At 40.9% G+C, this 27,841-nt stretch overlaps 1 protein-coding gene across 2 annotated transcripts; it reads left to right on the top strand.

The window, feature by feature from the left end:
* The first annotated feature begins 304 nt into the window (after positions 1-304).
* On the top strand, positions 305-27,841 carry TLR7 (toll like receptor 7). 2 transcript variants are annotated; one of them, XM_036271398.1, is made up of 3 exons: positions 305-405; positions 753-853; positions 23,706-27,841. In XM_036271398.1, the coding sequence occupies exons 2-3, from the start codon at positions 851-853 to the stop codon at positions 26,847-26,849; spliced, it is 3,147 nt and encodes a 1,048-aa protein (XP_036127291.1). In that variant the 5' UTR covers positions 305-405; positions 753-850; the 3' UTR covers positions 26,850-27,841. The 2 variants fall into 2 exon arrangements, with proteins under 2 accessions (XP_036127291.1, XP_036127290.1); XM_036271397.1 differs by having other exon boundaries at positions 362-405; positions 818-853; positions 23,706-27,835.

Raw genomic sequence — 27,841 nt, 5'->3', positions numbered from 1 at the left:
CTGTGTTTGTTAAAAGTGGAAGGGGGTAATGTTACTAGCATCTAATGGGTAGAGGTCAGGGATGCTACTAAACATCTTACAATGCAACAGAGAATTATCTCACAGAAAATGCCAATAGTGCTGAGATTGAGAAACCCTCCTGTGAAAAAGAACTATCACTCTGCCAGGATGTTCGGATTTAGACAAGATCTTGCCCGGGTTATGGAGGTAGAAATAAGAGGAACCTGGTATTTCTGCAAACCCTAAGTGTGGGGTGGCTTGAATAGTCATGCTCCTCCCCCTACCCACCAACTTTGTCTTTGCACTTGGAGAGCCTGGTAGCCTGGAGCCTCTGTGACTTTACCCCTCCTGCATCTCTGCATCTCAGAGGACTCCAGACAGAATCACTCCATGCAATCAAGAAAGGTATTTTAAACTTTGGGATCATTGAAGTAACTAGATATATCAGTTGTTCTCGGGGAGCAGGGAGGAGAGGGAACCCAAATCATATGCAAAACAAATTTTTTTTAGAACTTAAAGAAAAGTCTTGGTAGTCTAAAATGATCAATTCTTCGAAGATAAAGTCAGACTTTGAATAATATTAGAAATGGTTTTCTGGAGTATGTCTGTAATCTGTGTATCTTTGAGGAAGTAAATGCCACTAATAGGTGTTCTCAACAGCACACTTTAGAATAATGTTTCCAGCATGGTTGGAAGCTATAGTACTTTGCCTTTCTTTGAAATGCCCAGTTTGGTGTTGTCTTTTCTCTTAGTTGATGCTATAAGGCCCATCTCAGGCTGACCTTGACACCTCTCTTGCCCTGCTCTTTCCAACCAGACGTCTACACTTCATTTTGGAAGAAGACTAAAAATGGTAAGAACACCTATGAGATTCCTAAAAAGTGTTATCTGTAATCTTTGTGGGAAGAACTGAAACCAGCTGGTAGGAGCAACAGTTAAGAATCTGTATGTTGGTTATTTGCTGGGGAAAAGTTTTCGGTTATATTTCATAACCAGTATTAATCATGGTGGTATTTCATAATTTCAGATCAATCAACACTTGTTCTATCCAGTTTTTTACAAGAGTCAATGAGAGCTGTAGTGAGGAGGAACAGATGTTCGAACTGGGGAAATACCTTCTATGTGTCCATTTTTTTTTTATCCCACGGTTTGGCTTTAAAGCCCTACAGATCACTGAAGTTACTGTGAGCTTTCCCAGAAGATGGTATAATTTGAATGAACATATTATAAGAGCACACAGAGGGCTAGGACTGGAGGGAAGCTGGGCTTGCATGCTGTCTAAGAAACCCAGGGCTGCAGCTGTGGTAACACCCCCAAAAAACTAACAGTCAAGTGCCAGATTGTTGGATCACCCAACCTGAAAAACCACGATAGTCATGACAAGTTTTTAGGATAAGTAGCATTCAAAATCACAATGCTTGTGTAGTAGGAGTTAGACTGTCTCCACAGACTAAATATTGTGTTGTCTGTGTTCACTTTGTATCAGCTGGCCCTGACATCCTGGAATCATGAGACCACCCTAGACAGAGGGCGGGGTGGTACATGACACTGGGTAACATCATAATGGGCTTCCAGATCATAGAGTTCAGTGTCCTCTGAAGTAACCACCTGTCATTGCCTCTGCTGTGTTTTGTACAGTTGTCAGGTAAGGACTGTGAACACCTGCTTCTGAACATAGAGAATGGGGGTCTTGTCCTATTTTTATGTGGGCTCATTGCCAAGTGTGTAAAGCTTAATGTGTGATGCTATGTAAATATTTTCTAGATTTGACACTTGTTTACTGTCATGTTGTTCTTGATCCTCACCTGAGGATATTTTTCCATTGATTTTTAGAGAGAGGGAGAGAGAGATAAAAACATCAATGTGAGAGAGACACATTAATTGGTTTCCTCCTGCATGAACCCAGCCAGGGCTCGGGATTGAACCTGCAACCCAGGTACACGCCCTTGACTGGGAATCAAACCCGAGACATGCCTAACTGTCCTATTTTGATGCCAGCAAAGTTTTAGGGATAAAATGTTACCTGATCAACATGAAGTGACTTTATGGCTGCAAAATGTGGCATGTGGAGACGTTCTGTATGTTAAGGGTAGAGACGTTCTGTATGTGAAGAGGACAAAAGAAAAGAAAAGTGGATTTGAAAATTTTTAAAAAAGAAGAGAAAACCAGAGCTGGGCAATGGTTAAAGCTATGAAAACTGATTTGCCCATGAACTATGGCAGTAGGGGAAAAGACAACTCCGCAGAATTGGGCTCACTTCCAAATACAGCAAGTATAAGTGGAGACTTACAGGCAAGGAGCAGAGTGAGGGTCAGAGGATGGAAATTTACCAGGAGCAAACATCTGGGTTGAGGGGATTCAGGAGAAACTTCTTTGGCAGGGTTCTTGCTGAAAGCAGGCCAGGGAGGTCAGCTACCATCCAGGAGGTGGCAGGGATAAGGTATTGGATCAGATATCAAGGGTGAGGAATTCTCACTTAACTGATTTAGCAGGAATCTCATGAAAACCAGGCACATGGACACAGATGCCCAAAGTCAAGGTTTAGTGGCTCGAAGGAGCCTGATTGACGTTGAGTCAAGCAGTGAATGCTGGCTGTCTCAGTCACTAGCTGGGGGACCTTGGACCTGTCCCCCAAGCCCTCTGAAAATCGGTTTCTCCGACTCTAAAGTGAGCATTCTAATACCTCTCCGGCTGCCTTTTAGGGTCATTATGAGGCTCACATAACCGATTACAGGTTCAAGTCTTATGCAAGCAATGCGAGTTACTCAGTATGCCAAATATCATCAGAAAAATACATCAGTGGTCTTTTCCTGAAAATTTTCTGTCACCCAAATTAGATGAGATAGAGCACATTCACCAGAAACCCATTCCAACTTATAGACCTGAATGCTGACGCCAGGGCTCATTTTGTGTCTAAGGTCTAATGAAGAGTTAACCATGGGTGTATTATGTTACAAAGGAAACACTGCTTATGGTTTCATTTCCTAGGAACTCAGATGTCTATTTTTATGCAAACCCACGCCCACATCAGCCTTTGCCCCTTGAGAGATAGCACATAGGATTGATAATGGGGGAGAGTTCCCATTTGTTGACCACTTACTACAAGTGGTGCTGATGGCTTTTTGTCTATGAGTCTGTGTTGGCTTCAAAGCAGCCTTTTGAGACACTGATGAGGAAGCTGGGGCTTTAAGCCATTGAGGAGCTTGACTGGTCTTGACTGGGCACCTGACTGCGGAAGCCATGCTAGGGACCCCTCTGCTCTTACCTAGACCAAGCCAACACACACTCTTACCCAGGAGACACTCAGTGAATGTGGGCTTTGATGATGATATCTTACTACTTAAAAAAAAAGGAAAGAATAAAGGAGAAGTTGGTATAGCTCTTACTAGAAAAAAACATGGAGAATTTTTCAAAAGAAGAAATACAAAAGGCCAAAAAGCATGGGGAAATTATTCAACCTTGTTAATAGTTAAAGGTCCAATCCTTTTTTTTTGTTCCTCACCCGAGGATATTTTTCTATTTATTGTTAGCTAGAGGGGGAGGGCAGGAGAGAGAGAGAGAGAGAGATCAATGTGAGAGTGCCACATTGACTGGTTGCCTCCTGTGTGACCTGACCAGGGCCAGGAGGAACTGAAAGCGAGGTACATGCCCTTGACCAGAATTGAACCTGTGACTTATTGGTCCACGGGCCGACACTCTACTGCTGAGCCAAACTGGCTAGGGCAAAGGTCTGATCTTTTGATATGGAAATTTCACTTCTAGAAATTCTTCTTAAAGAAATGATCAGGAATGTGGCAAACTGTTTACAAAGTTAGTCTGTGCAGCATGGCAAAGAGAATTTTTCACGTCCAATGTTGGGGGGGGGCAGTTCATTCATTGTACTTCACCATTGAATGGAATATTATATAACCATCAAGTCATTTTTTTTCAAAGATTCTATGACATAAGCAAATATGCATGATATAATGATTTAAAAAAAAGCAAGCTAGAAGTAGATAAGTATTATATATTCCTGATGTTTTTAACACACATGCTCGATGCTTACTAAAGGTCACTTAATATGTGATGATGGTTTATATGAATAAATGTGTAACCTAGTTTTCTTAATAGTTTCACAAAAGAGCCCTTCATTCCAACCATTTTCCAGCAGAGAAATTGGAGGCTCAAGTAGATCAGAGAGCTCTTATGTGGCAGAATAAAAATTTGAAACCAAACCCTGGCCGGTTTGGCTCAGTGGTTAGAACATCAGCCCGCAGGCTAGTGAGTCACAGGTTTGATTTCGGTCAAGGGCATGTACCTTGGTTGCGGTTCGTCCCTGGCCCTGGTCGGGTCATGTGGGAGGCAACCAGTCAATGTAGCTCTATCACATCGATGTTTCTCTCTCTCTCTCTCTCTCCCTCCCTCCCACTCTATCTGATAATAAGTAGAAAAATATCCTCAGGTGAGGAATTTAAAAAAAGAATTTGAAATCAAGTCTTTCTATTGGCAAAGACCCAACTAGTTCTAAAATGCTTCTCGCTATGTGAAATAAATATAGGAATGGGGAGATAGAAGGAAATATGCCAAAATATAACCATAGTTAAGCAGTTTTCAAAATGAAAACATTATTCTGCTCTTGACTACAGCAAATTTCCTCATGGCTAAACAAAGGAATAATAAGAAATACATTGACTAAATTAATCAAATCTGATTATTTAGAAATTTGAAAGATGGTGCTGAAATTACAAATAGTCATTACAGATTAACCAACCAGTGTCTTTGGTTAAAAAGAAAATCCAACCTTTCTTATAGCTGCATAGTACTCCATTGTGTATATGTACCACAGCTTTTTTATCCATTTGTCTACTGATGGACACTTGGGCTGTTTCCAGATCTTAGCTATTGTAAATAGTGCTGCTATGAACATGGGGGTACATATATTCTTTCTGATTGGTGTTTCAGGCTTCTTAGGGCATATTCCTAGAAGCGGGATCACTGGGTCAATGGAGTACTATGCAGCTGTAAGAAAGAAAGATCTCTTATCCTTTGAGACGACATGGAGGGACCTGGAAAGTATTATCCTAAGTGAAACAAGCCAAGCAGAAAAAGACAAATACCACATGATCTCACTTATATATGGAATATAATGAATACAACAGTCTGAGGAATAGGGTAGACCCAGAAACACGGAAGTAGGGTACAGACTGACAACCCTCAGACGAGGGGGTGGTGGGGGTTGGGAAGAGATAAACCACAGAACTTATATGCATGTATGCATAATCAATGGATATGGACAACAAAGCCGGGGATGGAGCGGGGGGGATGGGGAGGAGGGTGTCAATGGGGTAAAAAAGGAGAAACATCTGTAACAAAAATAAAATTAAAAAAATAAAATAAATAAACAGTAAATCAACAATTAAAAAGAAAAGAAAAAGAAAATTCAACAGAGTAAATATGAAGATCTAATAGGCTTAAGCAGTTCATGAATCAGCAGCATGCCATCTAGCAACTACAAGTTTACCACAAGGGGTTGTATAAAATGGGAAGTTTTATAGGAAGAAGGGTGGAGCAAGGGAGCTATTAACAAGGGAAAAAAAGCAATTATTCTTTTTTTATTGATATTTTTTTTTCCAAAAAATTTTTCCCTTCATTGATTTTAGAGAGAGAGGAAGGGAGAGGGGGAGAGAGATAGAAATATTGATGAGAGAGAACATCAATTGGCTGGCTCCTGCAAGCTCCCAACTGGGGATTTGGCCCACAACCTGGGCATGTGCCCTGACTAGAAATTGAACCAGAGAACTCTTGATGCTCAACCACTGAGCCACACTGGCTGGGCGATTTTTTTTTTTTTTTTGGAGAGAGAGACATCGATTTGTTGTTCCACTTATTTATGCATTCATCGGTTGTTTCTTGTATGTGCCCTGACTGAGTATCGAACCCACAACCTTGGTATATTGGGACAATGCTCCAACCAACTGAACTACCCAGCCAGGATGAAAGGATTATTCTTGTGCCCAGACATCTTTTCTTAGGGAAAGAGAACCAGAAGGGTTTTTATCATGTAGATGTCTCTTCTTCCTATAGGGGATGGAGAGAGCCCATCTCTCCTGGTGCTTGACCAGAAAATTCTGGGCTGCTTGATTAAGATGATGTTTCTAGGAGAGGTTGAAACCGTAATTAGATCAGGTGTGAAATCCTAGGTTCGGTATCATGGGCTTTTAGCACAAGTGATGCCATTTTGGGCTTGTGGTTTTCTCTTAAACACCTAGGACCCCCAAAATAGGTCATTTATATCTTAGAAGCCCTCCAAAGTTAAGGGCTGGGGTTGGCACATTATGGCTGTGGGCCAGATCCAGTCTGCCACTAGTCTTTGTATAGCCCACAAGGTAGGAATGTTTTTCTATGTTTTTAAATGATTGAAAAAGTTAAAGGAAGAATACTGTTTCTTTTTTTATTATTATTAATTTATTTTTGTTACAGATGTTTGTCCTTTTTTGCCCATTGTCACCCTCCTCCCAATCTCCCCCGCCCCCAGCATTGTTGTTTATGTCCATGATTACACATACACGCATATAAGTTCTGTAGTTTATCCCTCCCAACCCCCGTCCCCCTCCTCTGAGGTTTGTCAGTCTGTACCCTACTTCTATGTCTCTGGGTCTATTTTGTTCATCAGCTTGTATTGTTCATTATATTCCACAAATAAGTGAGATCATGTGGTATTTGTCTTTCTCTGATTGGCTTGTTTTGCTTAGGATAATACTTTCCAGGTCCCTCCATGTTGTCTCAAAGGATAAGAGATCTCTCTTTCTTACAGCTGCATAGAGAATACTATTTCTTGACATGTAAAAGTTATATTGAAATCAAATCTCAGTGTCCACAAATAGCTGTATTATTTGTGTGTTTATTTATATATTGTCTATAATTGCTTTTGCACTACAATGGCAAACTTCTGGAAGGGTCGAGTACTGTGACAGAGACCAATTGCCTATATAACATAACTGGGCCTTAGAGGAAAACGTGTGCCAATCATGGTTTATGGATAAGGTGTAAGGTCAAATATGTTTAAAATCTTAGCGTCCTGGGTGCCTGTTGTGACTCATAATAGCCTTTGAGTTCCTAATGTATGTAAGACTGTTTTATATCATTTTATTCTTTTACTCTGAAAACTAAGTCTGTTGGGCTAAAGTGATAGGAAGTAAATAGCACAAAATCTCTTTTTTTGCAAAGGAAATGGGTAATATTCTTGTGTTTTAATTTTTTTTGTTGTTGTTATATAGAGACTTTGACATTTATGGTAATTACACTTTACAGACATTAGCCAATCATTAGAAATATTTCAACATTTGCAAAAAAAGAGGATATTTGGTCATAAATCTATTAGGGAAATTTCCAGTGGAGGTTTGTAACTTCCCTTATTTTCAGTGCTTGCTCAGCCCCTCGGGGGTTGTAGGCCACACACATCTAGTTCTCAGACAGTTCAGTGCCAGGTCAGTATGGAGAAAGGTTAGTGACTTCCAATGTAAGTTTCCAACCATTATTCCTTCACTCCTCATCTCTTCCCTGTTCCTTTCTCATTATTCTCCAGCCAGCCATCACCTCTTGTTCAACCCAGTCCATCCATCAGCAGGCTTCACGCCATGACATAATCCCTTGCTTCCACAGTTGGACTCAAGCAACTTCCACCACTGAAAATGCATATTCCAACACCTCCTTTTCAGCTCAGGCAACTTGGCTTTTATCTACTCTGTGATCTTGATAATAAATCAGAGGAGCAGCTGAGTGCAAGGAGCTGTTGTCCCCTGAAGCCTGACACATAGTAGCCCACAGGGTGCCCAGTGGCCTTCTCACTGGTTGGTTGGGTAAATGAGTGGAGGAAGAAGAGCAAGTTCTCTCTTAACTGGGTATATCATCTCAAGATGAATCTCCATTTGTGAAGAGTTTTGCAGAAAGTAATGAAATCTAACCAGATAATGGCTAGGCAAAGGATATATAATAAAAACTGAGAAGGCAAATTAAATACAGAAAGATGAGGGCTTTGAGGGGCGTTCCTTATTGCCACCAGGTAGTCACACTTGACTTCCTCATTCAGGGGCTTCCTGGCCCTCCTGGAGGACTCTCTCCACCTTCTCCTCTCTTTGAATGTGCAGCACCTCCTACTGTCTCCACACTCTTAGCTGCTAACCTTACTTCCTACCTCACTAGGAGCCTCACAGCAATTGGAAAGAACGTCTAGCATCGACCCATACACCAAGAGGTCACTGGTTCGATTCTGGTCAGGGTACATGCCCAGGTTGTGGGCCAAATCCCTAGTGGGGGGAATGCAGGAGGTGGCCCATTGATGTTCTCTTTCATAGATGTTTCTGTCTCTCTCTACTTCTCCCTTCCTCTCTCTCTAGAATCAATAAAGAATAAAAATTAAAAAAAAAAAACTCACAGAAACCTGCCCAGGTTCAAAGGCAGGTGGGAGAAGGGTAACGACTCTGTGGACCCTTAAACTAAGAATGAAATATCTATGCTCGTAGCTAAGGCCAGGCTTCCCAAACGATGCACTGGGTCTCCTCCTTGCTTGCCTACTCAGGGTCAACTCCCTAGCCTTCTCTTCCTCTCCTACAACAACATCATCATTGTTATGAATGTTCTTTTACTATTATTTTGCTCTCATGGCCTGTTGTGTGTCATTCTCACCAGCATTACAATATGCTCTTATTTCTCCCGTCCTAAAAGAAATTCACTTGACCCTGCTGGCCCTGTAAATACTGTCAGTGTCTCTGTTTACCCCAGCAGGAAACTTCCCAGAAATGTTTGCTGTCTCTAATCCCTCTCGTCACATTCTTCCAAGAACTTTGAAGTCATATTTTATTTGGCTTCACATTAAAATATATCCAGGATCTGGCAAGTTCTCACCACCTCTACCCCTGCCAGCTGGGCCTTTTGTTTGAATTACTGTAATAGCCTCTCGACTGGTCTCCAAGCTTTCACCCTTGCCCCTCACCGTTTCTCCTCAACACAGCAACCAGCATGATCCTTCTAAGTCAGACCAGGTCACTCTTCAGCTCAAAAACTTGCAATAGATCCTCATGCCACTGAGAGTAAAAGCCACCATCCTTGGAATGGCTGAGAACGCCCTACATGCTCACTGGTAGTGCTGGGGCCCCTCCCTCTTTGACCTCATCTCCTCTTCTTCTCCTCCCCCTGCTCCAAGCACACTGACCTTGTTGCAATGTTCATGAACGTTCCAGCATGTTTGCATCTTTGGGCCTTTGCATTAGGCTCTTCCCTCTGCTTGGGATGCTTCCTCACTGGATAGATCTGCACAGCCCACTTCCTCTTTTCCTCGAGATCTTTGCTCAGATGTCAACTTCTCAAGGATATCCACCCAACCCATCCTATTTATAGTCAAAACTCCTTTCCCAATCACCTTCACCCTGCCCTACTTTTTCTCTTTCCATGACACTTATCACCTAACATTTGATATAATTTATTAGAGTTATATATTTTTGAGTTTAGTATTTGGAGAACATAAGCTCCAGAAAAACAGAAATCTTATCTGTTCAGCCAACTGATACAACCCAACACTTCGAAGCAGATACTTGGCACAGAGAAAGTATTAATAAATACTTGTTGAATTTTTCATTTTTCACAATTTCCTTCCACATTATAATGATGAGGTGGGGTTTTAGCACTTCCCGTATAATTTTTAGAATGTTTTTTAAAAAACCATACATCTTCTTTGTTTTTTTGTTTTTAAAAAAAAACCTCAACGAGTAGAGAAAGATATAGAAATCACGTTAAAAATTTCTAATATGTTCTTGCATACTTTTCTCTGCAAACACAAATCAAATATATATATATATATTTATCATAAAGGGATCATACATTATATGTTATTGTGCTGCTCCTTTAAAAATGGATTTTAATTTTTTACAACTTAGTATGTCTTGCATAGCTTTCCACGTCAATACCTACAGCTCTACCATTTTTTTTCATTTATCTTTAGATAGAGCTGGAGGGAGGGGGGGAAGAGAGAGAAAAAGAAACATCGATGTGAGAGAGACACATTGCCTGGTTGCTACCCACATGACCCCAACCTGGGCAGGGACAAACTGCAACGGAGGTACGTGCCCTTAGTGGGAACTAGACCAGGGACTCTCTGGTCCGCAGGCCAATGCTCTAACCGCTGAGCCAAACCGGCCAGGGCTCTACCATCTTTTGTAAAGGTAGGTTCCACTATTGGTGGTTTCCCATTTTTAACCATTTCCCCAAGTGAGAGGGCATCATCCAGTTCTTCCCATTCTTACTATTTCAGAGAGCTGAATAAAACTAATAAAATAGTTTTATCTGAAGACATGTGATGTTTATTATTATAAAATGATGCACCAGGTTTTTTGGTTTCCCCTCGTTGTGAAATCTTTAGAAGATTTGTGGTAGTTGGAAGCGTTGCTTAGACCATTTTAAAACATTGGCAGCAGGAGGTTCTGGGTGGCTAGGAAGACTCCCAGCTGAGGTCAGATCATGGCAGATAAGTTTCAGGGGGCTGCAGGGCAAGCCTCATAATTATAGAATAACCACAATAAAAAAGGAGCATTGAGGTCAGTTAGCTCACCCCCCACCTTTTGTGCATGAGAAAGTCAAGGTTTAGGAGAATTCAGTCCATAGCCCTGCCTCAAACCCAGTGGCTGACTCCTGACCTGACTTTCAGTTCACCGGGTGCTAACCCCCAGAAAAAAATAAACATGAGAAGTCAGACTAATCCTGGGCTTCCTCTAACACTTTGAAAGAAGCAAACCACTTAAGCTCACTTCCTCACTCTTGCCATCTGTCCTTCTGAGTCCTCAGATTGCATCTGTGCATCTGTTATAAAGTTGCCAAGTCTTGAAGACAAAAATACTATCTGCAAAGCCAGAAGTCAGAAACATCTTGGTGAACGTGTTTTCCTCTTAGTCATCATAGCTCTATAACCACAGACATTCTGGTGGAGATCTAATATGGATGTAAAACCAGGAGAATTCAAAAAACAAGAAAGATGAATAATAAAAAATAAATAAGCCCTGGCCAGTTTGGCTCAGTGGTAGAGCCTCGGCCTGCAGTCCAGAGAGACCCGGGTTCAGTTCCCGCTAAGGGCATGTACCTCGGTTGCAGTTTGTCCCTGGCCCTGGTTGGGTCGTGCAGGTGGCAGCCACTAGATGTGTCTATTTCACGTCGATGTTTCTCTCTCTCTCTCTCTCTCTCTCTCTCTCTCTCTCTCTCTCCCCCTCCCTCCCTCCCTCCCTCCCACTCTATCTGAAAAAAAAAAAGGAAAAATGTCCTCTGGTGAGGATAAAAATATAATAATAATAAATAAATAAATAAAATTAAATCAGGAGAATTCAGTTCGGAATACAGGCTGGAGTCCCGCCACAAAAGGGATGCATCCAAGAAGATACGTTTTGCCACTTTGAAGGGTTGTTTATTCAAGCTGTTGTTTGAAAGGTCTGCAGGCACATCACCTTTAGGCATGACCAGCCCTTGTCCTGCAGCTTCTTGTTCCCACCGTGGATTTCCCTGGGAGCAGACAGCCCCGTGTGCGCAGGAGATATACGCAACTTCTGAGTTGCAGTGGCAGAGGCATTTGGTTCCTAACTGGTCAGGAATTGTGTCTGGCTCATCATGGTTCCCTTACTTTGTCTAGCACAGTGCCTTGCACAGAGTACCTTACCAGTAATATTTGTTAAATGACTACGTAAGCATGTAATTATTTGTTATGAAGGTGAAGCCCAGTATGCCTTTAAACGGGCAAACTCATAAACTATCCTAATGTAGCATTGCTGGACATCAGATGCGATTCATAAGAAATATATCTTCCAGAAATTCCCTTTCTCTTTTTCCCACTCAAATCATAAATTTAAAAAAAAATATTTGGAAACTTTTCTTATAGAAACTCTAACACAATATTGAAACATTACAGTGCCAAGAACCCTTTCACTGTGAAGGAAATTAACCAAGATGCAGACACACATTATACCAAGTGCATTGGCAGTGATATATGAGACAACTTGAAGGTGATTGGTCAAAAAAGAGCTTGAATCTTTGTTGGAAATTGCCCCTGCAATCTCTGCTTCCTCATCAGTGAAATGGAAATATTTATATGTTCTTTAATTTTATTGCCAGGGCTCACTGATATAATATGAACAGTGTGTCTACGTTAGCACCTGGCACATAGTAAGTACGTGATAAAAAGCAGCCCTTATAAAAAATAAAAACATAAATGACTAATGACTGTTCAATGTGAATTCTACCTTTTCCATTTTAGCAAAAAGAGATGATTTACTGAAAGAATAGAACACCTGTGCATACAAAATCAAACATCCTAATTTTTACGATAGTTAGCTTGCTAATTGAGCATCCAAATTTACCCAGTGTATTTGCATGTGTGATTAGCTAGGATTCATTACCAAAGCAGGGCCTTTGTCATGGTGGATTATTGCTATTTCACACATCATTCTTGAAAGACGCATGTCTTTAGGCAATCCTTGCCCCAAAAAGCCAGCAAAAACAAAGTCACATGGATTATTTGTATTAAATGATAGAAGAGACCTGGCTCAATGTTGAATGAACTCTTAGATTTAAAAGTAAGGTTGGTTGAAGCTAAGGTCCCAGGTTCAGTCTGAAGCGGGTAGTTCCCAAAGGTTTGAAAAGGGAAATTTCCACACTTAAATTTCCATTAACATAAAGAACTACTTCCCAATTTTCCATCATCTTCTCAAGACTGTCTTTTAAGTTAGGAAGCCTCAAAAATATGATTTATCTTTAAATAACAATTTTAGAAGGGCTTTGTTCATTGAGTCAGTCTTTTCCCCCTCACCTGCTTAATCAGAACCCAGCCATCTCGTTTTTGTTAATCTTCCCTTGGCAGGGATCTTGGAATGCAAACTTGCTTACTATCTCCAAGGTCCTGGCTTCCCTGCAGTCAGCAGAAAGCCAAGAGGTGTCCGGTCTGGCATATAGCATTCCAAGAACCACTTGGGCTGGGGCTTAACTATTGAGCACAGGACAGGGACAGTCCCATTCTGGCTATGCCTGTTCCCAGGAGAAACCAGTTCCGTACTCTGCACTCTCACTGGGGTTTCAGTTTCAAGGGGACAGTTCTGAGAAAACTGATGGTGTAGGAGTCTTTCTGCAGCTCCACTTCCCATGGCCTTCCTCTGACACTCAACCCTTCTTTTAGAGGTCCCAAACCCTCCCGGTTTCTCCTCGTCCCCTTGTCAAGAACCTGATGTTTGGGAAAAGTTTACTATTTGTGATCATTCCATGTGAGTCTTCCATAGGACTTGAAGAAAGTTCAAAGCCTTGATTTACTCAGCAAATATTTATTGTGTGCTCACTACGTGGCAGGCGTTATAATGACAGGGGGCATGTAAGGACAAGCAAGGTTCTGGATCCAGGAGTGTTCACTACCCAGAGGGAGAAAAGGGGAGCAGACATAGAAACTTCTGGAACAGTAGTATAGCAGAGCAGCCGAGAGTGCAACTCTCCCTGAATTGTTTGGTTCTCCCCTTCAGCCAGTTCTACAGCCTCTGTGTTGGTTTCCTAACTGCAAATGAGCCTCTGTCTTAGAATTGTGATAAGGATGAAACACTGCTAAATGCTATTGGTTGAAGTTAGCGACATGTGAACTGACTCACAGGCTTTGCAGGTGATAGATCTTCTAACATGTGACAATCTTGGGCCAAATTTCCTTCAAGTTCATTCCATGGATAAATTTAATCCAGCCTGGGATTTTTTTTTTTTTGGTAATATGTTTTTATTTATTTTTTTAGAGAGAGAGGAAGGAGAGATAGAAACATTTATGTGAGAGAGAAACATCCATCAGCTGCCTCCTGCACGCGCCCTACTGGGGATCAAACCCATAACCCCGGGCATGTGCCCTGACGGGGAATCAAACCTGGACCTCTCAGTCTATGGGATGATGCTCAATCCACTCAGCCACACTGGCCAGGCCCAGCCTGAGATTTTTATCTGCATACTGTAGCCTGTGAGCCAAATCTGTCCAGCCACCTGCTTGTGTATGGCTTGTGAGCTAAAAGTGGTTTTTATGACTTTAGTTATATTCTAAAAGTTACTTACCTATCTACATAATATCATCAATTTTGCCTAAAATATTTACTATGCAGCCCTGTATAGACAAAATTTGCCAATCCCCGTCAACTTTCTCTAATAGAACTTTCTGCAATGATAAAAAAAAAAAAAAAAAATAGTTCCATATCCACATGCTCGAATACTGCAGCCTACAGTGTCATGTGGCTTTTGAGCAGGGGAAACATGGTTAGTGTAACTGAGAAAGTGAATTTTAAAATTGCATTTAATTTTACTGTTTATTTTATTTTATTTTAAATTTGTGATAAGTAAATACCTTATTTTATTTTTTATTGGCACGCTTGAAGTTGTCCCAGAGGCTCCTTACACTATCCTCATTTTTTTGGATTCTTTGTTCTTTTTGCTGTTCTGATTGGGTGTTTTTTGCTTCCTTATAGCCCAAATCGATGGTTTGCTTCTTGGCTTTACCTACTCTACTATTGAATCTGTGTAAATTATTCTTTATTTCAGTTAGTGCCTCCTTCATTTCTGACTGTGCATCCTTCATTTCTGACTGGTCCTTTTTTATGGTCTTGAGGCCCTCACTAAGGTCGCTGAGGTTCTCACTAAGTTCATTGAGCATCCTTATAAGCAGTGTTTTGAACTCAGCATCTGTTAGGTTGCTTATCTCCATTTTGCTTAGTTATTTTCCTGGGGTTTTGTTCTGTTCTTTCATTTGGGACCTGTTTCTTTGTCTCCTCATTTTGGCTGCCTCCCTGTGTTTGTTTCTGTGTATTACTGAACGAGAGGTATGGGGCTAGCTGAGATCAGATGCTGCTTGTTTGAAAGAATTTAGGAAAACCTGAAGCAGGATCCAAGACAGGCCAATCCTATGGTTAAGTAACTGGCAACAGCTTGGGTGGGTCTGACAGATGTGTGGGGTGTGGCCTCATGGAATCACCAGGGCGGGGCTACCAGTGTGAGCCAGGTTGCTGGAGGCCCGGATATGGCAGCTGGCTATCTGCCGCCCCAGGGAAGGGCTCACGAAAGGAACAAAGGCCTCTGACAGCATGTCTGTCCAGGACAAAGCCCCCTCTCCAGCCCTCCCTCCAATGTCAAACAGCTCAGTTCTTCCCTGTATGTCTCTGGTGCCCCTCAAGCTGCCTCCCCTCCAAGCTTAGAGGGAGGGAGTCCAACAAGTCCACGTGCGGGCCCTTTAAGAGCAGCTGCCTGGGGCTCCAACCACCTCAGCCTCCCTGAACCTCAGTTCCTGCTGGTTTTTCCAGCAAGAAGTTATGGGGACTTCTCCTCCTGGCACTGGAACCCTGAGCGGGGTACCTGGTGTGGGATGGGGACCCTTCAGTCCTCAGAGAGGACCTTCCCAGCCGAGGTGTCCTCCTGACTTTTATTCTCCACACATGGGTGTGGGACCAGCCCATCTGCCTGCGCCCCTCTTACCAGTCTGGATGTGGCTGCTGCTTTAATTCCGTAGTTGTAGGGCTTCCATTCGGCTTGATTTTGGGCAGTTTTGAATGATGGTTGTTCTGTAGGTTAGTTGTAACTTTGATGTGGTTGTAGGAGGATGTGATACCACGTTTACCTACGCCACCATCTTGACCTATTTTTTATTTTATTTTTTAACCTCACTTGAGGACATTTTTCCATTTTTTGTTCAGATAGAGTGGGAGGGAGAGAGAGGAAGAGAGAGAGAGAGAGAGAAACATCGATGTGAAAGGGACACATCGAGTGGCTGCCACCCACACGACCCAACCAGGGCCGGGGACAAACTGCAACCGAGGTACGTGCCCTTAGCGGGAACCGAACCTGGGTCTTTCCGGACTGCAGGCCTATGCTCTAACCACTGAGCAAACCGGACCGGGCAAATTTTACTCCGTTTAAATAGCCACGTGACTGGTGGTTGTCACATGAGACAGAGCATCTCTAGGCACCTTTAGGTCTAAAGACTTGTGTTCTGTCAGTGTCCCTCGCAATTTAATCAGCTCCCCAGAGGCTGTTGAGTCAATGTAAAGGCAACACTATTTATTTATTTTTTTGTTCACTCTCACTGAGGATATTTTTTTCCACTGATTTTTAGAGAGAGTGGAAGAGGCGGAGGTGGAGGAGAGAGAGAGACATCGATTTGAGAGAGACACATTGATCGATTGCCTCCCAAATGTGCCCCAATCAGGGCAGGGATCGAACTTGCAACCCAGGTACGTTCCCTTCACTGGGAATCGAACCTGCAACCTTTTGATGTGCTGGCTGATGCTCCAACCACTGAGCCACACCAGCAAGGGCAAAGGCAGCACTTTTAATCAGATTCTTTGTCCTGGACTAACTGTCACTGTGTGCTAGAAAATGTTTAACAGAAAGTGCTTGAGCAGTGCATGTGAGTGTATGCTTATGTCCCTGTAAAGCTGCTACTTTGACTCTATCCATGACATCTGCTTTAGTTTGGGGTAAAGCAGTTGGCTTTTTCAACTCTGCAAGGCCCCAAATTAAGGAGCTTAATCAATTTTAGAATTCAGGCTGCAGGCAAAGAAAAACCTCACTTAGCAAAGCTGTATTTTCTTCCATTCCTGCTTGCAGACTGGCTAACTGAGTTCATTTCTCTCATGAGACTGCTAAAAATGGAGAGAAGCCATCAACACACATAATCATTATGAATACAGTGGACCCTTGAACAACGAGGACTTAAGTACATCGACTCTGTGCACAAAAGAAAGTCTACATATAGCTCCTATTGACCCTCTGCATATGCTATTCTTGTCTGCACATTTCAAATTCTGTTTTTGATCTGTGGTTGGTTTAATCCTCAGATGTGAAACCCGGGGATATAGAAAGCCAGTTAACTGTATATTATTTTTTAAAATCCACATGTAAGTGGACCCGTGCAGTTCAAACCCATGTTATTCAAGGAGGATCAACCGTATTGCCAAACCATTTCCCCTAGAGATAAAGTCACAGTTGGCATTCTAGGGATGTAATGTATGGTTTGATGACTATAGTTGCTAAGAGAATAGATCTTAAAAGTTTTTATCACCAGAAAAAAAAATATAACTATGTGAGGTGATAGATGTTTAATAGACTTACTGTGGTAATCATGTATATATAATCATTATGTTGTACATCTTAAACTGAGACAATGTTATATGTCAATTATATCTAAATAAAACTGAAAAACAAAAATCACAATTGGCAGGTGTTCTGCCTTCCAGATCACATAGGTGATAGTTGTATCAAGTGTCAAGTGTTTTGGGATGGCATAACAGGGGGCCCCAGCTTTCTAGCCTCCAATAGCCAAGTCTTTCTTGCCCAGAGACTGATGACATCAATGTCACATATTTTAGGTTCTCTCATGGCAGCAATTTATTTCCCAGTTCTAAATTCTACATGGGCTAAAATTACGTTTGCATTTAAATCCAATAGAAATAGAATTTCCAATTAAAAAATAGAAATAGAAATAGAAAATGACACAGACAATCCAATTAACAATGGCTTAGCATAACAATTTTATGATTTCTTATAAACTCCTAGAAGTTAGCAGTTCAAAGCTATTATTTCTGCTTCACTCTGTGAAGTCATGCAAGAATCCAGATACTCTGGATCGTCTACCCTGTTGCTCCGTCATCCCTAGCACGTTTTCCTCATTTGCATTATCCAAGATGACTGGCTACAACATCCATATCATAAGAAACTAGATGGGACTAGAAAGGAGGAAAGGGAAGGGAACAGATCTACTGTTCAAGGATATGTCCCAGAAATTGCACATTTCACTTTCTCTCATTTCACACTGATTATAACTTGGTCTCCTGGCCTTGCTTAGCTACAAAAGAGTCTGGGAAATATAATATTTTTTCAAAGTGGCATCTGCCTAACTACAAATGGAGACTCTATTACTAGGAGATGAGAGAAGGGGGAAAAAGATATTGGAAGATATATGACAATCTCTGGACTCTATGAGAATAATAAAAATAATTCATTGGAAGTCTCAGGAAATACGACATGGAATAAGAACAACATATAATTAAGCTACATGCATATGTGTTGGCCTCTTGTCTGGAACAAACTAAAGGTCTTTCCACATTGTATTTTAAATCTCTATTTTTTTTTCTCTCCTCCACTAGATTTTGAACTCTTTAAGAGCAGAGACTGTGTCTGCTGCCCCTACTAGGTATTGAATAAGTATTTGTGCAATGAACAGATGAATATGACTCAGCAGAATTCTGATTTTTTTTTTTTAAATAAATTCTTTCTCAGATACTTGGTACAATTCCTAGCTAAGGAATTGTTGGAGAAGTTTCTCATCCTAGTCTATTGTCTTGTGTCCAGGAGGGTTGTCTGGGTCCTTGATGTATCGCATATTGTTTCTATGTCATTTTCTTGTAGGAGGTGGTCTTCTCCTGAGCACAGGGCCTACTTCAGAAAGGTACAAGGATAGTGAACTACTGAGCCAGGGCTAGGATCCAGTTCCTCTTCCAACCCTCAATCCTAAATTCTTTTCCCAAGCTCATGTGTGATCGGTGCAGTAGGAGATGTGGGGGGAGGATTACTTCTGTCTGGGTTGATCCCAGAAAGCTTCTTGAAAAAGACAGGTTTAAACTGGGTATTATGAGAGCAGATATTCTTAAATATTTCCTCCAAGGAATCCTAGGGCAAATAGAAGAAGCAGAACATGACCCTGGAGAGTCTGGGGGTATAGCTTGAAGGAACCTACTTCAAGTAGAACTTTCTTTGAAGTATTTTGCTTTATTTCACTATTCATTTACTCATGAATTTGGCACACATAATGGAGCACTAGTTAATTGCTAGGTATTGTTTCACACAAGGATATGCACAGCCCTACTCTCTCTCTCTCTTTCTCTCTCTCTCTCTCAACTTACATTCTCATGCAGAATGGACATTAAAGAAATAAGCACATAAATCATAAGCACATCATTTATCAGCAAGTTAATTCCTGAGTGTGCTAAGGGCTATGAAGGAAATCAAGCAGGTCAGTCAAGTACAGAGTACATATACCTCTCTATGCCTCAGTTAACTCATCTGTAAAATGGAGATAATGATAGAGGTCTGTGATTCCAACATCCTCAAACTGAAAGCTGTATCCTAACTCAGTTGATGGCAAACACAGCATGATCTGAAGTCATTTGAAGGCGAATCTTGACCTGAACTAAAGTTCTCTTTCTTTCTTTCCTTCTTTCCTTCTTTCCTTCTTTTCCTTCTTTCCTTCTTTCTTTCTTTCTTTCTTTCTTTCTTTCTTTCTTTCTTTCTTTCTTTCTTTCTTTCTTTCTTTCTTTCTTTCTTTCTTTCTTTCTTTCTTTCTCTCTCTCTTCTTCCTTCCTTCCTTCCTTCCTTCCTTCCTTCCTTCCTTCCTTCCTTCCTTCCTTCCTCCCTCCCTCCCTCCCTCCCTTCCTTCCTTCCTTTCTCTCTCTCTCTCTCTCCTCCCACTTCAAGTGGCAATTGTGTGCTTCCCTAAACAAATTATGTGTTTGATTAGGTAATGCTGCCCTAGGCCCCAGTAGGAGTATTACATAATATGGGGTACATGCATCATATTACCTTTTAAAATCTGAAAAATTCTGAATTCCAAAACACATATAGCACCAAATTTTGGGGAATAAGGATTGAGGGCCTTTAGTACCACCTCATGTGGTTATGATGATGATTAAATGAGTTAACATATGTAAAGCACTGAAAATGACTCCCAGCATGTAGTAAGTGCTACCTAAGTTAACAAATGTTACTGTCATGATCACTATTATATGGAGAGGGGAAGAATTTCAATAACTTGGCCAAAGAAAGCCTCTCTGAGGATGTGTCACTGAAGCAGACACATAAAAGATGATAACGACCTGGCTGTGGGAAAAGGAAGAGAATGATAATTTCAGGAAGAGGGAACAGCAAGTCCTACCACTGGTTTAAATGCAGAACAGAAAACAGGCCAGATGTCTGATGCACAGTCAAAGAAAGAGAAAGAGGGTTCAAGATCAGAGAGGTAGGCTGGAGTCAGGACATTCATGATAGAAGCCATGGTAAAGACTTTGAATTTTATTCAACGTGTAATAGGAAGTCATTGTACTTTATCTGAGTCATGTTTACAAAGAATGCTCTGATGCTGTTTATTGAGTGAACTGTGGAGAAGGGGAATAAGGGAGGCAGGCCAGTTTGTAGTCTAGTGCAGTAGTCCAGGTGAGACTTAATGGCCAATTAGAGTAGGGAGGTGGTAGTGGATGAGGATAAGAGTGGAAAGGTGCAAGAAAAAGTTTAGAAAGAAAGGAGAAAAAACACTCTCATATTATTTTTCATTCTGATTTATAATGTGTCCATTCGTAGAGTCTAAAAATGTCACAGTCTGTCTCAGGTGTGTTATGGTCAGTGGTTTGTTGTACCCAGGTCACATAGGCTTGCCAGAGCAATTCTGCACATCACTGCCTAACTCTGCATTCAGTGCATCACAAAGCCGGCTTGAAATGGCCATGGTGTGAGTATTTACACTATAGGAGTTGGCAAGCACCACAAATCAGGACTTAGCAAATCAAAGAATGGGTGTTGTGGGGAGAAAGAAAGTCAGTTGTCAAACATTTACCACCACACCACTGTTATTTTTTTTCTATGACTCAACTTCCTTCATCATAAAGCCTCCAATTCTTCTGATAACAAAAATACTTCAACTAGGCATATCCTGGAAAACTCAGTTTGATTATCACTGTCTACATCACTTCAAATTTTTAATTCAGTTAATTCAGGGATCCTCCCACTTCTTCCCAGGATGTCATCTAGGTTCATGGGAATGAGATTGGAAGAGGGCATCTGGTTCAGGATTTGTTTTGTTATCCATTTTGGCCCTTTCTGTAATACCTCACATCCCTATCTTCAACATCACTGTTAGCCATATTACTTATTGCCCTCTGATGGTGGGATTCATGAACCCATTATGTCTTCTGATAGAAGCATAGCTGGTGTCAGATCTTATTATCAGGACCACACTCTACTCTACTTCTTTCCTTTCCCTATTCTAAAGCCCTTCGCCCATCTTTACTTTATTCCTCCTCGGTAAGTGGTGAATATTTTTCCTAAATCTGTGATGCTCAAGGAAGATATACCATATTTGTCTAAGGGCATCTTGTATCCTCTGGTCAATTTCTGTTTCTTCCCAGGGATCTGAGAGCTCAGATTAAGAAGTATACTCTTAAAGTATAACTAGAATTTGGGTGGGTAGAAATGGTAGGAAAGAATATTTCTAATGGAGAGATTTGTGACTCAGGGGACTGTAAACTGGGCTTGGATTTAGTGATCAGAGGAGCTGTAGGGGAGTAAAATCAGGTAAGCCTAGATTGATAGGGAACAAATTATGGAAGACTTTGGATGCCATGATAAAAAGTTAGGGGTCAATTTGGAAAAAAGAAAACCGTATTAAAGATTTGAGAGCAAATATATTCTGATTAATGTTTGGAAAGCTCAATCACTGGGTGGATTGGAAGAGTAAGAGCCTGTGGACTAGAATGAGGCTTTGAAGTGGACCAAGGGTAGAATCATCTCAGTAGAAATTGTTTCAGTTGCAAAGCAAGGAGGATGTCAAGAATGACGGTGAAGGTCAATTGGACTCAGTGAATGGTTTTGTTGATGAGGAGGAAGAGACAGGGTGGTGAAAGAGAGAAAAAAGACAACATTGTACCTTTAATTCCAATAAACTTTAGACATGTAAAGATGTTTGAAGAAGCTCTTTGAGATCCGTCTGAATCATCTTGCATTAGAGAAAAAGAAAGCTGAGGGGAAATTTGCTGATTTACCTCCTGTTAGAGGAATTAAGGGAAATAGGTATTTGGTTTATTAGATATGAACATGATTCGTTGATTAAGTCAACTGGGAGGATAAAACATTAGTTGAGCTAGAAACCTGTTATAGAAACACAGACTGGATCATTCTACAGATAAGCACCAATTAAACTAAAACCAGTATTCTGAAGTAAAATATTGATAGAAATCCTAAAACTTGAGAGCAAGTCCTTGGTTCAACCACCTTCAAAGGCAGGTCAATGTCCAGGTAATATGGTAATTAGTAAAGTTCTTCAGTGCTTCCCATATTCCTTTTTAAGGTCTTTCTCCCCAGGATCTAAGTGTCTCTATTGTGTTAAACCCCAATGCCCAAGAATCCCCATTAAGGGTAGATTCCCAAATGTTCCAGTTTTCCTGAAAGAGTCTTGATTTATGCCTATAGTCTTGGCATAGTTATTAACAGCTTCCCCTTCTTTCACTTGCATAAGTATTCGAGCAGTTAGGGGTCACCCAGGCAGTTCACTGGCTCTCTGCTCCTTTCCAGATTTATGTAATGTAAACTCAATGTGTAGGGAAAATGTTCATCCCAGAATCATCTTGGAGATGATTTGCAAAAAAAGTCCAAGAGGACCCCTGGCTGGGTTACTTAGTTGGTTGGAGCATCAGCCCATACATCAAATGTTTACGGATTCGATTCCCAGTCAGAGCACATACCTGGGTTGCATGTTGGATCCCTGGTCACGGCTTATGCGGGAGGCAACCAATAGATGTTTCTCTCACATTAATGTTTCTCTCCCCCCCCTTTCCTCTCTCTCTAAAAATCAATAAGACCATATCCCTGGGTGAGGATTTAAAAAATTTTTGTTTTAATCCAAGAGGAAAGCCAGCTATGGTATAGAATGGCAGTGTCAAAAGGCAGTAGTTGGGTGACCTTGGGCAAACGAGCTAATATGGCTGAGCTATGTCTTAATCAGTAAAATGAGGCTAGTGAATCTCCTTTGTTTCCATACCTATAAATATTAAGAGGGTTGAATACTGTGAAAGGTTCTTAAAATTTGTACCAGAGCAGGCTTAGCAAGCAAACATAGATTACACTAAAGTCTTTTTTTGTTTATTAATTTTAGAGAGAGAGGGATGAATGGGGGTGAGGAGAGAGATATTTATTGTTCTACTTATTTTCTATGCATTCATTGATTGCTTCTTGTATGTCCCCCAAACGGAGACTGAACTCACAAAGTTGGCATATTGGGATGACGCTCTAACCAACTTATAATTACCTATTCAGGGCCCCATTAAAGTTTTAATGTGTTTTTCTTCCCAGATGTATTTGCATTTTAACATTTCTTCACCCCTCAAATTTCAGACTTTGGCAGCTGATTGATTTATCTTCCATTGTAGTACTTAGATCATAGTGAATATAAAAAGGCTGCTTCTAACACCTTAAAAGCTATGTAACTGAAAAACTAAAAAGCTAAATAATGTCCATTATTATGAACTTTAGTGATTGACAAGTACAGACATGGTTGGGGGTGCTGTTTAGACTGTTGAGAAAATATCTGAGTTGTTTATTTTGTTTATTATTATTATTATCATTGTTGAAAGTATTACAGATGTATTATTATTATTTTAAAGAATAGTTTGTTTATTTTAGATAGACAGGAAGGGAGAAGGAGAGAGAAACATTCATCGGTTGCCTCCTACACATCCCTTACTGGGGATTGAGCCTGCAACCTGGGTATGTGCCCTTGACTGAGATGAGGCTCAACCAACTGAGCCACACTAGCTAAGGCTGAGTTGTTTATTTTAAAATGTGGCAAAAGGGAGGCCACAAATGGGAATGTTCAATTATGATTCTTATTATATTTTGGAATGGTGATTTGTTCTTTTTTAAACTTTCAGGTGTTTCCAATGTGGACATTGAAGAGACGATTTTTTATCCTTTTAAACATTATCTTTATTTCCAAACTTGGGGCTAGATGGTTTCCTAAAACTCTGCCCTGTGATGTCAGTCTGAATGATTCCAACACCCAAGTGATTGTGGACTGCACAGACAAACATTTGACAGAAATTCCTGAAGGTATTCCCACCAACACGACCAACCTCACTCTCACCATTAACCATATACCAAGTATCTCTCCAGCCTCCTTCCACCAGCTGGAGCAGCTGGTAGAGATTGATTTCAGATGCAACTGTGTGCCTATTCGACTGGGGCCAAAAGACAACATTTGTACCAAGAGGCTGCAGATCAAACCCAGAAGTTTTAGTGGACTCACTTATTTAAAATCCCTTTACCTAGATGGAAACCAGCTTCTAGAAATACCACTGGGTCTTCCTTCCAGCTTACAGCTGCTGAGTCTTGAGGCCAACAACATCTTTTCCATCAACACAAGTAATCTAACAGAACTGACCAACATAGAAAAACTCTACTTGGGCCAGAACTGCTATTATCGCAATCCTTGTAATGTTTCATTTTACATTGAAAAAGATGCTTTCAAAAAGCTACTGAATTTAAAATTGCTCTCCCTAAAAGATAACAATATCACAGCTGTCCCCACTATTTTGCCACCTACTTTAATAGAACTCTATCTTTACAACAACATCATTGCAAAAATTCAAGAGGATGATTTTAGTAACCTCAATCAACTGCAGATTCTTGACCTAAGTGGAAACTGCCCTCGTTGTTATAATGCCCCATTTCCTTGTATACCCTGTGAAAATAATTCTCCCCTACAGATCCATGTAAATGCTTTTGATGCGTTGACAGAATTACAAGTTTTACATCTACACAGTAACTCTCTTCAATATGTACCCCAAAGGTGGTTTAAAAACCTTAACAAACTTAAGGAACTAGATCTTTCCCAAAACTTCTTGGCCAAAGAAATTGGGGATGCCAAATTTTTGTATCTTCTCCACAACCTTGTCCAATTGGATCTGTCTTTCAATTATGAACTTCAGGTCTACCGTGCACATATGAAACTGTCAGATGCATTTTCTTCACTGAAAAACCTGAAAGTGTTGCGGATCAAAGGATATGTCTTTAAGGAGCTGAATTTCTTTGACCTCTCCCCATTACATAATCTTACCAATCTTGAAGTTCTTGATCTTGGCACTAACTTTATAAAAATTGCTGACCTCAGCATATTTAAACAGTTTAAAACATTGAAAGTGATAGATCTTTCCATGAATAAAATATCACCTTCAGGAGAGCCAAGTGAAGTTGGCTTCTGCTCTAACACCAGAACTTCTGTAGGACCTTATGGGCTCCAGATCTCTGGAGCATCACATTATTTCAGCTATGATGAAGATGCAAGGAGTTGCCGATTCAAAACCAAAGACCCTCCTTCCTCGCTTTTTAATGAAGAGTGTTACATGTATGGGCAGACCTTGGACCTAAGTAAAAATAATATATTTTTTATCCAGCCCTCTGATTTTCAGCATCTTTATTTCCTCCAATGCCTAAACTTGTCAGGAAATAGCATTGGTCAAACTCTTAATGGCAGTGAATTTCAGTATTTAGCAGAGTTGAAATATTTGGACATCTCTAACAACCGGCTCGATTTACTCTACTCAACAGCATTTGAGGGGCTACGCAATCTGGAAGTTCTGGATATAAGTAGTAACAACCATTATTTTCTATCAGAAGGAATTACTCACATGCTAAACTTTACCAAGAATCTAAAGTTTCTCAAGAAACTGATGATGAATGACAATGACATCTCTACCTCCACTAGCAGGACCATGGAGAGTGAATCTCTTAGAACTCTGGAATTCAGAGGAAATCATTTGAATGTTCTATGGAGAGATGGTGATGACAGATATTTCAATTTCTTCAAGAATTTGACAAACTTAGAGGAATTAGACATCTCTGCAAATTCCCTGACTTTCTTGCCTTCTGGAGTTTTTGATGGTATGCCTGCACATCTAAAGACTCTCTTTTTGGCCAAAAATGGGCTCAAATCTTTTAATTGGGGGAGACTTCAGTATCTGAAGAATCTAGAGACTTTGGACCTCAGCTACAACCAGCTGAAAACTGTCCCTGAGAGATTATCCAACTGTTCCAGGAACCTCAAGAAACTAATTCTTCACAATAATCAAATCAGGCGTCTGACAAAGTATTTTCTACAAGATGCTTTCCAGTTGCGATATCTGGACCTCAGCTCAAATAAAATCCAGATTATCCAAAAGACTAGCTTTCCAGAAAACGTCCTCAACAAATTGGAGATGTTGCTTTTGCATCGTAATCGTTTTTTGTGCACCTGTGATGCTGTGTGGTTTGTCTGGTGGGTTAACCATACAGAGGTGACTATTCCTCACTTGGCTACAGATGTGACTTGTGTGGGGCCAGGAGCACACAAGGGCCAGAGTGTGGTCTCTCTGGATCTATATACATGTGAATTAGATCTAACTAACTTGATTCTGTTCTCTCTCTCCATATCGGCCGCTCTCTTTCTGATGGTAGTTGTGACAGTGAGCCACCTGTATTTCTGGGACGTGTGGTATAGTTACCATTTCTGTAAGGCCAAAATACAGGGGTATCAACGTCTGATATCCCCAGACTCTTGCTATGATGCTTTTATTGTGTATGACACTAAAGACCCAGCAGTGACAGAATGGGTTTTGGATGAGCTGGTGGCCAAATTGGAAGACCCAAGAGAGAAACATTTTAATTTATGTCTTGAGGAAAGGGACTGGTTACCAGGGCAGCCAGTTCTGGAAAACCTGTCCCAGAGCATACAGCTTAGCAAAAAGACGGTGTTTGTGATGACAGAAAAGTACGCAAAGACTGAGAATTTTAAGATTGCATTTTACTTGTCCCATCAGAGGCTCATGGATGAAAAAGTAGATGTAATTATCTTGATATTCCTTGAGAAGCCCCTTCAGAAGTCCAAGTTCCTCCAGCTCCGGAAGAGGCTCTGTGGAAGTTCTGTCCTTGAGTGGCCAACAAACCCACAGGCTCACCCATACTTTTGGCAGTGTCTGAAAAATGCCCTGGCCACAGACAATCATGTGACCTATAGCCGGGTGTTCAAAGAGACAGTCTAGCTCTTCTTTGCAAAATCTGACTTCCTAACTTATGAGGGAGAAGCTTGGTTACCTAGATTTTCTCAAAGATGTCTCACCAAGAGTGCTTTCAAGTTTCCAGTACTTGAGCTTGCCAACATCTGAAAGACATCATCAGTATATGACAAAGGAGTAGAAAATGGGATTTATATAATGCATTGAGTCATCTTTCTTATCTCTCTGCGTCCATTGGCACTTGAGTCTCTACCTTCTGCTCCTGTATAAAATCCTATTGGGAGATGGGACTCTGATTCTTCTGTAATTGTGATTATTAAACATATATGCATCATGAAATTAAGCACTACACTTCCACCCTTAAGAAGTACTGGTTTGTATGTAAATAGGGTAAAAAATGCTCGAGTTCTATTCATATAACATCAGATTGTACCAGAGTTAATCAATGACATAAAAACCTAGTTAACTCCTCAATTAATTACTTCAGTGTCATCCAGCACCCCCTTCTGTGCAGAGTGTTGGCTGCCTGTCAAAATACCACTAGCTCTTTTCCCTTGGGCCTATTGCTGGGTTTCATGGGGAAATAGTGAGAAACATCTTCACCATCGATGGGCATAGTCTATTTACAAATGGAAAAAAAAAGTGATCTGTTTTCATACAAAATGATGCTGTTTACCTTTGATAATAATTTACCCACTTAAATATTATATGGACTTTTTGTTTGCTCCCCCCAAAATTCATATGTTCAAATCCTAACCCTCAATGTGCTGGTATTAGGAGAGGGGCCTTTGGGAGGTGATACGGTCCTAAAAGTGGAGTCTTCATGATAGGATTAGTGCCTGTATAAGAAGAAGCCAAAGTACTAGCTTGCTGTCTTCCCACCACATGTGGATACAGAGAGAAGTCAACAGTCTGCAACCCAGAAGAGGATCCTCCCCAGAACTAGACCGTTTCGGCACCCTGACCTGAGACTTCCATCCTCCAAAACTGCAAGAAATAAATGTTTGTTGTTTAAGCCA

This window comes from Molossus molossus, unplaced genomic scaffold, assembly GCF_014108415.1.
Source record: "Molossus molossus isolate mMolMol1 unplaced genomic scaffold, mMolMol1.p scaffold_m16_p_2, whole genome shotgun sequence".
Classification (NCBI taxonomy): Eukaryota; Metazoa; Chordata; class Mammalia; order Chiroptera; family Molossidae; genus Molossus; species Molossus molossus.
Note: the sequence above shows the minus strand (reverse complement) of the source record. Positions and strands in the feature narration are given on the sequence as shown.